The 13,678-nt window shown below is 39.6% G+C and overlaps 1 protein-coding gene across 3 annotated transcripts in view; it reads right to left on the bottom strand.

The window, feature by feature from the left end:
* sik2b (salt-inducible kinase 2b) overlaps window positions 1–13,678 on the bottom strand; it is a 44,858-nt gene that overhangs the window by 29,065 nt on the left and 2,115 nt on the right. For 2 of the 3 annotated variants that reach the window (XM_061072843.1, XM_061072844.1), the window contains exons 2-3: window positions 11,269–11,385; window positions 5,693–5,756 (exon numbers count right to left, since the gene is read on the bottom strand). In XM_061072843.1, the coding sequence (XP_060928826.1) occupies window positions 5,693–5,756; window positions 11,269–11,385 (181 nt within the window). Of the gene's footprint in view, window positions 1–5,692; window positions 5,757–9,978; window positions 10,118–11,268; window positions 11,386–13,678 lie in introns of those variants that run through there. The other variant, XM_061072845.1, reaches the window with a different exon arrangement.

Below are 13,678 nucleotides of genomic sequence, written 5' to 3'. Positions count from 1 at the left end.
GCAGAGGTGTGTGAACATTGTTTGTCTTTGTGAATTATAAGGCTCAACTAGGGGAACTTATTACATCGTCATCATACAAACACTTGATAAAAATCTGAAGGACGTAACCCTTGTTGACTTTCTCATACTATTTGATTAATGCCATCACCAATGACAAATATTCTTTGGTTTTCTGCTACATACAACATGAGGTGAATGCATATGACTGAGTCAGTACAGCAACCAGGGATTTAGAGACAACAATTAAGAATGAAATGAAATCTTACAGCCGAAATACCTCTGTTTATCTGTTCAGTTAAGTTTAACTTTTGTACAGAAGGACTGATATTTTCTATGAATGTAGACATGTAAATCTAACAAATATTATTTATACATGTTATGATTTATTTATCACTAAAACTACTGGGTTTCCAAATGTTTGCAATCACTGAAGGAGACAAACAAATTGCCTCAGCTCAAATGTAGAATAACATGTCAGGTTTATTGTGGCACAACATTTCCCTTCTTGCGTTTTTTTAAAAAGCTGCAAGACGCAGCCTGTCGTTCAACTGGAAACACTGTTTGTAAATATCAAGAGAATATCTGCTCCCTTCAAGCATCACCCAAACCCTGCACTGTCAGACAGTGTAGATGCTTTTGAATGGATGAAACATCTGTAGTTAGTACATAACTCTGCCAAGGCCGGACAATCATACACCTAGGGAAATGGTCCAATTACAATTCTAAATCATTTATCTGTCATAAAGTTAAGCAAGTGAAAGAATGATTTAGGCAGATAACAGTTCAGGAGTTTTTGTGTTATCCTTCTATGAAAGAAACCTATCTGGTGGAGGTAATGACCAATTAGTGCAACATATTTCTAATCCCTTGAGATCCTGAACCTCATCCAACCAGAACTAAGACTTTGTGTTGTAGGCCTATCAGAGGAGGTCAGGGCATTAGAGCATTAGGATACCGTCAGACTGAACAATAAAATGTATTCTTATAGGCTCGATTTTGTGTTGTCTTGGTGGTTTCATGACATCTAGTTATAAGCCTTTTGAATTTCAATGTGTTTAACTGTGTTTTTTTTTTTGGGGGGGGGGGGTACTTCTTCTGTTACATCCTTTGGACTTTTACTGGAGAACCACTTTGACAAGACCTTACTCTGCAATACAAACACAAGTTGTTTTTATTACTGATTAATCTGCCAAACATATTAGACTTGTTTGTCTTTATGAAAAAGTGAAAATAAAAAATTTCCACTGCTCAAGGAAATGTATTCAGACGGCTTGATATATTCATTAAAAACACTCACAATTCCTAAGATTTAATTTATACCAAAGAAAATCAGCAAATCTTCACATTTGAGAAGCTTAATATCCAAAGCCTGACAAATTAATTGAATAATTGTTGTAACTCTGATATAAAACTACACAATTGACTAATAAACTGTGTGTATGCACATTCATTTGACGGAAAATTATGGTGTTGGTCAGGACTGTCACATATCTTACAACATTGAGTCCACTAAACCTAAGTTTCATATAAGTCTCTACATCGGCTGTTGTCCTTCAAATATATTTTGCACATCATGTGAAACGGTTAGTTGAGGGAATCATATGACTGCTGTTAGAGCCTGAACAGATGAGACGACCTTGTGAAAGGTTAGAAGTAAATATCATCACTTTTTGGAATAAAGAATAAAACATCCAAATTTCAGGTTTTATACATTTAAAAATTAATTGCTGAAATTGGAGAACTAGTGAATACATTTAGTAGCATATATGCCTCAGGGTAACCCAAATATTTTGGTCACTTGGAAACTTATTTTTGAAGACATTTTTAACTTTTCATGTTATTCGATACCAAACAGCAGGTCTTAATTTGAACAGCCGTTCCTTTGATAATTTATTTTTTTCTACTCTCAAAGTGAAAGCTGCCACACCCCATCAGCTTACAAATGCAGAGAACTGACCCAGATGTGAAGGTTTGTGGTGAAAAAGATATTGACAGCTTAAGTAAATAAGAAAATAGCTCAAGTATTCCTTTGAAATCAACCAGTTTGCCCATCTCATTCCCTTTCCATCAGTCAGACACGAGATCTGCATGAGTGATCCTTCTCACTGCCAGTTATTATACTCCCCTCTCTCCAGCAGTGCTTTCTTAAATATGCGTGCCCTACATTTCCCCACCACCTTCCAAATTCAAATGGATGTCCCCTGCTCTCGCCTCTCTATTCTCTTCTACCTCCTCTCTCCTCCTGCGTCTGCTCTCTGCGATTCCTCTTTATTTGAGGTTGACCCAATTTCCAGGTTTGATCCATCCTGCGGTGGTGAGGCAGCCTATGGAGCGGCAGACAGACAGACAGACACAAAGGCACATACACAAACTGGCATGTATTCCTATGCTGTGCCCACCCACCCAGTTTCTTTGTCTTCACAGATCCTCACACACACGCACGCACACATTCACTTTAACAGGCTGGGCTGTTCAGCATCCACAACTTCCCATCTTCCTCTGTGTAACCTATGGCGAGGAGCAGCCCTGAGAAATCAGTCATGTCGGAAAAAATACGAGGCAACTCTCAGGAGGGCGATAGCGGAGGACGAGGTTGGAGATCAGACCTGGCAGCTTATCCATTTGTCTGAGTGCAGCATGACTGGATGACTCGAGCCATTCTCCACAAAGCATATTTGGAAATCAGTAACGATTGTTCGATTTGGTGAGATTGAATACTGTAATACTAGTCGGCTGCTACAGCGACCAGTTGCTGTCTGCCTGGCTGATGGCCTGGCTTGACATATGAATGTCTTATATAACTATAGTACATTGTGCAATCAGGGCAAAGGGGTCTGAGGAATCAGGACGCAATGGTTTTGTAATATCCTGAGATGATCCATGAGAAAATCTATGGATTATGGAAAATGAGGTTGACCCAATCATTATCATTTGTTTAAAGGGACAATCTTGCCAGGAGTTAGATAAGAAGACTGACGCCACTCTAATGTCTGTAGGGTCAATATATAGTCCCCTTTCCACTGATCAAAAACCACTTACACCCACTAATATCTGGTTTTGGGGATGGATGCAATCGGCATTCACTCTCGGGTCAAATTATTTTGTAGGTCGAACATCATGGCAAGCATTTTTTCGATTCGCGCAAAAAGCAACACTGAAAAAAAAAAAATCCTTCAATTATACTGGCAATGATTAAGGAGTCAATCACCTTTTTATAGCTGGTTAACCCGCATTCAGAAATGCTGCTAACTTTGGTGTAAAATAGGTATATGAAATTATAGCCAGGAGAGGGTTGGCTTAGCTTAGCATAAAGACTGCAAACAGATTGCCTGGCTCTTTATAAGGTTAGAAACTAAAAACACCAGCACCTCTAAACTAATTAACATAACACTTCAACATGTAGTAATACGATTAACATGGCAAGCTAGCTCCCTCAGCTTCCGGTCTTTGTGCTAAGCTAAGCTAACCTTCTCTTGACAGTAACTTCTTATTTAGCACTATGAGAGCTTTGTGAGTGGCATCGATCTTCTCATCGAACTGAATGAAAGCAAATTTCCACTACGAGTAAACTGTGCACTGGAATTCCTGTTGTCTGGGCTAATAGAAGATGCGGCTTGGTTGAGTTAAAATGGCTGTGACATATGTTCTGATGCAGATGAATCTCTCTGCACGTCTGGACTTCCTTCCCATTTTAAACCACACTGTTTTCTCATTCATTTTTGCTGGTGTCTGCTTCCCAGCTCTCACTAGGTCACAGGAGCAGGAGTTGCTGCTGCTGAGTCAACATCACAAGTGGAACACTGGCCTCAGAATTACAAAGACACACACACACACACACACACACACACACACACACACACACACACACACACACACACACACACACACACAAAGTTTACCGTAGACTATTGCTGGAGTAAGTCTGTCTGCTACTGTGTCTGGAAGTAGGTTAAAGTGCTAACATTCTCAGACAGTCTAATAGGTGAGGCCAATCATTTTTGTGGATCATGAGCCACTTACAGCTTGTCCACCTCAGACAGGTCGAAACTTGTGTTGTAATTCGATATTTTTAAAGGTAAAGTATTTCATGTTTGCAAGGAAGGATTCCAGGAATTTTTTGATTTTGAAAAGAATAATTCTTATATATTTAATCGCAATATTTCTCATCAAATACATACTCAGAGACAAACATTTTTTAAATAAAAATAAAAAAGTTGCAATAAACTTGCTGTTTATAGGGGCTGATGTCTAGTGTACTGGTTGAAGTGCATACGCATTGTACAAATTGAGTCTGTGTGAGGTGCGTGTGCAGCAGCGATAGAGTGCATGTCGTTCTATGGCAGACTGAGATAATGTGTTATCTTCATGTACTATTCTTGCCAAGTTCTGACTTGACTGTACCCCTTGTTCACAAGTCTCTATTTGAACTTTAGATTATTAAAGTTAAACAGTTTAAGTGACATACCATAAATAATACAAAATCATTGTTGTATCTTGTATGTTCAAACTGTCCCACTTGGAACACATGTTCATTTAGTACATCTTTGCCCACTTCCCTTTTTAGGCATTTTTGTTGTCCTCTGGTGGAGTGGAAATTGTTGTCTATTGCAAAGGAAGAATATTTTTTTCTATCTGCCCTAAATGTCCAAATTGGTGAATTGCATTGTATATTGGTTTATATGAGGCACACTGGTCTTAACTGGTATATTAAGAAGATTGCATTTTAAGGGTTTTTGGTTAATTGTGTACATTTTTGAAGATTTTCATGCAGCTTGTTTTAAGGCATTTTCCTCTTGACCCAGTATCTTCTGAGTGACATTTTGAATCTAGCTTCATTATGAGCAGTTGATTGGGACAACATCTGTTCATATAATCGCTTATATTTTCTGTTACTTTGTTTGTCAATGATTATTTTCCTTTTTAAATGAAAAAACTAAAAACTCCTGAATAAGGAAAGGCCCAGTCTACAGTATTAGCCTGCAGTGTTTTAACATTTCCTGTCACATGTTTCACTTTGGTTATAACACTTTCTATCGTGCAAATAAAAGTACACAAAATAAGTAAATGTAACCTTTCCCACATAAAAATGGTCCTTTTATTTTGCTTCTTTTTGCAGATTCGCTCTTTTAGTCCTAACTGGTTGAGTCGAAAGCAGAAACTAAAGTAGAATTTAATCTCAGTACCATGAACTAATGAACGTGGAGGAATGACGCCACTGTTCGTCAGCAGGTAGAAACTAATCTTTATATCTTGCATAATCTGAACATCTAAGCAGTAAAGCAGCGAGCAGCATGTGATTCTGCACCACATACTGTAATAAATCTGTCTCTTTTCTCTTTGAGGCTGCCTCTCTGTGGCCTTCAAAGGCCGCCAGTGATGTCATTTACATGACAGGAAACGATGTCAGCACATTTAGCACGGCAATTACTTGCAGCTAATGACAAGGACCATATTAGGACAGTGTTCGCAGTTTGCCATCTGTGACCTTTGAGATCGAGGCAAGAATAACTGTAGGAGCGCTGCAAACTCAACGAGACTTTGATACTTCCTTGTTTGTCAAAACATGATTGACGCAACAGAGCAGATTTTTCTTGTGTCCAACTGATATGGGGAGGACATACATGAACTGGGTGGGGCAACGTGTGTAAGACATTGAGTTCAGACTGATCTTGGTCTTGAAAAGAACACTCACCGAAGATCTCCCCATTCTTGGCATACTCCGTGACTAAGTAAAGCATGTTTTTCGTCTCCATCACCTGTGAGGGAGAGAGCAAAAGAGCAGGGGCCGAGGGAGGGGAGAAAAAGAGTGGGAGAGTGAACGTGAATACACAGAGAAGACCACTTTTCCACATTATCATCAGATAATCAAAATGAATGCTCTCCCGCAACAAGAGAAAATTAGAAAACAAGATTTACAACAACAGATACAAATCACCAATATATTACACAACTATCCACAAGCCGTGGTTAGGGTGTTTAAACCACAGCATCTGGCTTCCACACAGTCATGAGCAAAACAAAATGCATGAATGGCACAGGGTCTAAATATGGTAACCATGTAAGAGAATGGAGGTGGACAGTTGGTGCTGCCGAGCATATTTGAATGGTACTTAAAACCTTTCAGCCCTCACATGGTGCCGTGTTGTGTAGGAGGAGGAGGAGAACGGATTTAGAAACAGAAACACTCTGGAGATGAATCGAGTGAAACGCGGACGAGAGAATCAGATGGAGAGGGAGGATGAATCAGACACAGCGAGCCAGACATTCACACCAGAAATCCCACGCTCATTGTTTATGATCAATTTTCCATCTGTTACACTGACCGATTCATGGATTTAGGAAATGAAAGCCATTTTTTTTTCTCCCTTTGTCCGGCCTTGGTTGTTGTGTAACAAACACATTTGTCTTCTATTTATTGTGGAAAAGAACCGATTGATAAATTCGGTGCAGCATCAACTTTGGGATATTAAACTATTCTTATGGCGGACATTATGAATTAGGACATTCGGCCAGGTGTTACTAAAGGTAATAAAAGTGAATCTGTTTAATTTAGGTGTGCCAGTGAGCCAGTACAGAAGCAGGGCCCTGGCAGCACTTAACATTAGTGGAATGCAGCCCTTATTTAATATAAGTTATATCTGTTCTTGACAAGATAAAATATCATCTGTCATCAATGTCCGAATGTTCAGAAAATACTTAATTTTCCTCAGAATGTCCAAAGCTGCAGCTCCTCTTTTCAACCTCTGTCTGAAACGCTTTGGTTATAGTTCCTGTCTCTCAAAGGGCCCCCCACTGATACAGCCCAGTCTGCTCTGTTTGGCCAGTTGGCAGATACTGTTGGTTGGTTAAATTTTCCGGCATGTGTAGGAGATTACGGCCTCTGGTCTCACTTTACCCGGCTTTGTTTGGGGGCACGTCAGACTAGCCACTAGGTGTGTGTTATGCAAAGCTGGTGAATTATGATGACGCATGACATCAAGATTCCCCAGAAGCTCAACAACTGATCAGGTGTTTCAGGAGTTCCAGGAGTATTTTCCTGTGGGTGTGAGCTAAAGCCCCACTCCTTTACTGTGGACTTTGGCCTTTTTAACTTTGCAAACCTTCACTTAAGCAAAACTACTATTATGTGTCTCCTTTAAATGTTTATATCAATTCAGAAGCTCCAGAAGTTTTTTGCCAAAATACATTATTACGTGCATTTCTTTTTTAATATTTTCACTCTAAATTATGAATTTCTAGATCATTTTGAATTAGTGATTTTTGTCCCAGAGGTCACATCTCAAGCCAATACAATGACGCATGCTTCTCTTAGAAATTAATTAAGTTAAACAGGATTTGTGTAAGAGACAGTAAATACAAAGTGACTACTGTACTTCACTATCTTTTATTTGACATGCCTGCAGCTACAGTTAAAACCTTCCTGTACTGAAAATAATTACTGCCCCACTTCAATTCTGTGAAGATAATACATTAGGTACACAGTGTGCAGCATTATTAGGAACTGTTGTGAGTAACGACTATAGGCGCAATACATTAATCCATATATCTGTCATGTCATAAATCTTAATGCAAGTGGATGATTCGTAGTTCAAATTCCATATGCCAAGAAATGCAAACTGCTCTTGGTGTTTAGTTTCATGTCACATGGTCTGACACTGCCTATTGCTGGAGGTGATATTCAACATGTTAAACAGAATGCTGCCTGTTCCAAGGAACTGGCCAAAAAAGTTATATTTTTATGTGTTTTGTGTTTGATTGGCCAAACCAAGCATAAAAATAATAAATATAATAGTAATTAAGTTTGAAGACCATTTAAATCTGTGCTTGTGTGATCCCATCTGAATGCGGGTCGTCTCTGTGCTGATTCACACGCTGCATACAGGCTATGCTTTTAGATTTTGTAATACTAGGCTGTCAATGAATCATACATTTAAATGTAATTATTTGAATGCTTTTTAACAATGTGGACATTAATTGTAGCATAGATGATATTGACTTGGTGTCAGGATCCACTCAATATCCTCAATTTATTCAAGGATTTCCTGTAACTGATATTAAAATGAAGCATTCATTTCGTAAAGGTATCCCTGTGAAAAAGTATTGAAAGACATGGTTTTGTAGTTTCAAAAAAAACATCCAATGATAATTTTGACAGCTTAAAGTCTTTTTACTTGGAGAGAGAGAGACTCTTGCTGGTCGAGAATAATTGAGAGTGGTGAACTCAAGAGAATCCGATGATGGTGAGATATGAGTGGGAAAAAGGAAGTGAAGAGCGAGGTCAGCGGAAAAGCGGTAAACTAGAGTGGGGTCCACAGTTGGGTTGTCTGTGTCTCTGTGTGTCTTCATTTGCTAGGGCTTCCCTCCGGAGCCACGTGGCCAATCCCAGTTTATGAGACTTGAAAGGAAATCGCTAATTGACCTTTGCCGATTGGTTGGAGGGCCTGTTGGAGATAATGATACATACTAAAATAACACGGCAAAAAGTTGGAGCAGTGCCACATGGTTGTGTAATGATAATGAACACTCATTTATTTCCCCTAAACAAAGTAACAGGACTAGTCTTATGTAACATAACGGCATCACCAAAAACAGTTTGAGTCATTGGTGGTCGGGCTATTTGTCAGTGGACATCACAGTAACTGGGTGAAACAAGTTTCCTTTAGCTGCGCTAATACGTCAATAAAGTGCAACAACCAGAACAAATTGTTTCACAATATAAACTTTGAGTCATGTTAAATTTATGTTAACCTCCTCACACCAATTACTATAAAATTACAAGGGAAGTGACATTTATGGGATTTACTTCTATAAAAATCCCTTTAGCACATGTCGCACTACTGACATTGAGATGGCGTCATTTTAATAGAACCATTGCAGAGACCATCAAGCTAAAATGTTCTTGACCTGAAAGCAATACAGCAAATTTCGGCTGGAAGAAATCCTGTTACAATAACGAATGCGTTTCAAGAATCAACAATGACACAGAACATTTCAGTTTACAGTTAAGCCATGGTGTATGATGCTTTTTCTGCATAGAACAAACTAGGGTTGGGCAATAACACATTGTTTTGCATAGTATAAGCACAGTGAGGAGATATGACACATAATTGATCTACCTCAGGTTTGTGAAATGTTTTGCTGTTCATCAAGTGTTTGTCATTTTCAACTGTTTCTGTGAACCAGGTCTAGATGGAACCAAGAACTGAAACGGGAAATTTCTATATGTCCAGAGGATGATGCGCATAAACCAGAGAGTTTCAAACTCCCACTTTGTTGTGCGTACAGCAGCACTTTATTCTGCAGGTACTGGTGACTCGACTGTTTACTTCACCTAACCATCCACTTATCAGCTTGATGATGCTGTAGCGAAGCTGTTCTTGTCCTCAGACACCAATTCTCAACATCTGTCAGTGAACAAATCTTCAAGAAATTCCCATCTTGTTGCAACTCTGCTTTTCAACTTTTGTAATGCATGTTAGAAAAATAAATACTTAACAGCACTCGTCCTGCTGTAGCATTTCTTGTGGCAGGTGTTGTCCAGACACAAATATATCAACCATAACTTCAAAGTACATTACATGCTTGGGCAATTAGACAGGAGCTATGGACGAGAATTAAAAAAGCTTTTTAACAACGAACAAATCTATCAGGGCCTATTTTTCAGGTGATACATGTTATTGTGATTAAAAAGGTGCAGATTTCCAAACCTAGCCTAAATACAAAATGGCACTGCAAACATTTAATTCATATAAACCTACTAACATTATGTAGTTTGAATTAGGCCAGTAGCACCTTCACAAAGTGTGGAGAACAAACACCCAGCACAGTGTAGAGTCAGTCAGTCATTAACTGAGACTCAGCTCTCATATCTTAAACTATCCAGTGGTGGCAGGTTCTGCTTGGCAGCAGTTGTTTGCTAATGCATCAGAGAATGACCTGGATTAGTGCTGTGCTTCAACACGAAGACTGCTAAAGTACCTGGAGTGAAGATCAACAGAGTGCGACGGCGAATTCTGCTCCGCAAAACTGATTTGATCACAGATTAGTCGGAGGCAAAGTTAATTCTGGGCTTTCTCCGCAGATGTTACACTCGACCCACAGTGCAAAGCATCATTACATGATTACAGTGCCCCTTAGAATACCTGGAGAAAATAACAGAACAAAACAATAACACAAATGTGTGTGAATTTGGGCAGGTTCAGATGGACATTTTTAAGGATGGGAATTGATAAGATTTAGATAAGAATGCCATTAACAATTCTGCTCATTGGTCTGATTCTTCATTGATTCCTTTATGGATTTCTGATATGAGTTTTCTGTGGGATATAAAGGCCCTTTGTTTTATTTTCCCCAGAGTCTGCGAGAGTGTGACTCAGGTGGTCTGAAGCTCCACTGGTTAACCACTGTTTTTAAATTGCATTTTCTTAGTCAAAGAAAAGACCTGCTAAGCCTGTCGACGTGGCACAAATGTCATTATCACATAAGATATTTACCCTCGGTAAACACATTCTTCTCGGTTGGGAGGCAGTGGCACTCGTGCGTCGACAGACAAACACATTGCATTACTGAAAGCTAAGCCATTGTTGCATAGACAGAGGTTTCGGCATACTGTTGGAGTTAACACCCTTACTTGAAATTACAGACAATACAACGTGCGTCATCTTTCTTTCTGAAGTGATCACTTCTTTCTCTACCCCGGCATTGATGAATGCAATTAATAAGCTGCCAGGCAAGCAATTAAGATGATTTTTTTTTTATTCTTTGTGTGTGGTATGCAGACATGGAGGAAACATGAATAGTGACATTCTTCTATCATCAGTGCACAGGGCTGTGATGAGATGTGTCAAAGAAAGTACGATCTAAACAACAAAGACAACAACAAATCACCAGGAAATGTTTTGATTGAAGAGAAAGAGAAAAAAAAAAATAATAAAAAGCTAAAATACTTGATACAATAATAAACAGAAAAGAAAAACAGGGTGAAACCGTTTATCCTCACATATCATTATAAAATGTGGAGTAACAACTTACAAGGAGATTTCCATTACAGATGGACAAAAGAGACAAGAGCCCACATGAAATCACATATTATAATCATAGCCCATATTACAAACATCCTGTCCTTTTGAAAAATTATCCAAAACAGCAAGTGAGGGATCCTTCTCCCAGGACAGACAAAAGCGCAATAGATTCCGCATGGGACGCAGCTTTAGTTTATTTTTATTCACATTTTGCATATTAGGCGGTGAAAGGGTGTTGATGCCTCACCTGGTAGAGCTTGATTATGTGGGGGTGGTCCAGCATCTTCATGATTTGAACTTCTCTGTAGATCTTCTCCAGGTTCACAGCATCCAGTTGGGTCTTGTCGATGATCTTGATGGCCACCTGCAGAATGATGGAACATCAAAAATACAACTATAATCATCCGTAATCAGAATTGATGAGCAATTAGAAAGACCACACACGCACACACACTTACACAAACGCTACTACTCACAGCATTTTAATACTCTCCAAATAACAGAAGGACACAGTGTGTTCTTTTCAGCTGTGAAAGTGGAGAACTGGTTCAGAGACAAAAGATAAACATACAGCTTGTGCGGAATCCTTCATAAACAAGTTTTTATAATTGAGCCATGATGAAATATGATAGGAAAGTACAGCAAGCACATGCCTCGCTGGATACACACACAATCACAAAATGACGTGTTGGTGTAAATCGCACTCACAACCTCAACACTCTTGGGTTTGAGTAACGACGCCTGGTACGTAGCACGGCAACATTAACATCTCTGCTTCACATGGACTCATAAACAACACTTCGTCAGTGTGATCTCAAGTGTTCGAAGTCGAGCTGGACGAGTAAACAACAGGAGACCCCAGACTACGTTAGGGGCCTGTAGACATTAGTGCGTAGTTTCAGGTACTCGCGTGACTCGGGCAGAATCGATTAGATAAACAGTTTGAGTCATTGTTTAAGTAACAACGGCAAAAGGGTGAGAATTTGTTATCCTTGTCTTCTTAGATAGTAAACTGACTTTTGCCAAGGAGGTAATGTTTTCACCCCTGTCCGTTTGTTTGTCAGCAGGAATACGCAGAAACTACTCAACCGCTTTCTACGAAACTTGGTGGAAAAAGGCCGTATGGGTCAGGGAAGACGTTATTCAATTTTGGTGCGGATCCAGAACAGGGGGCAGATTCAGGATTTTCTTTTCCCGCTTTTTTTAACATGGTGATAAAGGGGTTTACAACATTTGCCTTAATTTCTTAACAATATGTATTAAGTGAACCAGATGAAATGAGTGTGCAATTTGGTGTTGATCCCAATAAAAATCCAGATCTAGTGAATTTATATGTAGGGGTCTATTTTGCCTTGGCTTTCAGTGACAAACCAGGCAATTTGAATATTTGAGCTTCAAGGATGATTAATCAATAACAAATTATCTGCAGCAATCAATCAGGCGAGTAATCACTGATGCAGTTTTATTAAGATCCATGAATGTGAAGAATGACCAGATGCCAAAACATTGCACAGCAGTTTATAATACCGTCTTTTATCACACTGATGATCGTGTTATCCTCCATCTTGGCAGCCATCATATAAACAGTAGAACCGCCCTGTTCATGCTGTAAAAGTATTTTACCAGGAATGTGCAAGTGCATGTATTTGGCTTGCTTTCGCGGTGCGTTGCCAGCTGATGTCACCCAGTGTCAGGGCAAAAGTTGAGCAAGGTGTAACATTTTCCGCTACATTAGTCGGAATTGTTTTTGCATAAGCATCCCCGCTGTAGTGGCATCATTGAAATAAATATGAAGTCATTTTTTTCATCCTGTGATCATAGTCATCAGGTGAAGTCTGATACTTCCAAACTACAGGCGCTCGTTTTGATCTTCTTTCATCTACTTGTAGTTCGCACTTAGAGATGTGCGAAATGCCTGTTTTGATGTTGAACACTTCCCGGTATTATCTTCCTACCCACAGTACCGACAGCGAATAGTTGGCGTTAAATCCTGTGGAGGAATCCGGGTCATTTAACAGCACGCCAGCTCCAAGTCAGTAGCTCTATTAAAACAACTGGTCTAGTAGTGAGGGATTAAGTGACAGGATCAGAGCTCTTGTCAACAATACATACACAAACATACAACTTCTTAGGAACTCACCTAGCCGAAGGTCATTCGAGGACAAGGAGTTAAAAACTAATTTAGCCTCTTTTGGAGGATGGATAAACGCAAGGGATCACATGGGAACGGGTCTACACAATGTGAACCCACAAGCTGCAAAATGTACATAATGGTGTGAAGGGTTCAGTATAGCACGCAGGGGCAATGAGTAGGAAAAGTAGCTTATGCACACACAGGTACACTTATCTGGAAATGTACACAAACCTACATACACACACACACGCATCAGATCTGCTGTTTAATGTGTCATTAAACTCTGGTTTCTCTTACCAGGCGAACTTGTCTGCTACACTGGCATACTCTCAAGGCAGATGGCATCACATAAAGTTGATAGCCTCCCTCTCCAGCTGACCTTGGCCACTCTGACTAAACAGTTTGGCTCTGGTCAAGCCAAGCGTCCGCCGCGGCTCTCTGTACCAACCAGTGATCAGTGACCTCCACCAAACCAGGGGCCTGAAAACCACCACCTATGTTCTCAGTCGGCCCTAATGCCATG

The sequence above is a fragment of the Limanda limanda genome, chromosome 6 (genome assembly GCF_963576545.1).
Source record: "Limanda limanda chromosome 6, fLimLim1.1, whole genome shotgun sequence".
Classification (NCBI taxonomy): domain Eukaryota; kingdom Metazoa; phylum Chordata; class Actinopteri; order Pleuronectiformes; family Pleuronectidae; genus Limanda; species Limanda limanda.
Note: the sequence above shows the minus strand (reverse complement) of the source record. Positions and strands in the feature narration are given on the sequence as shown.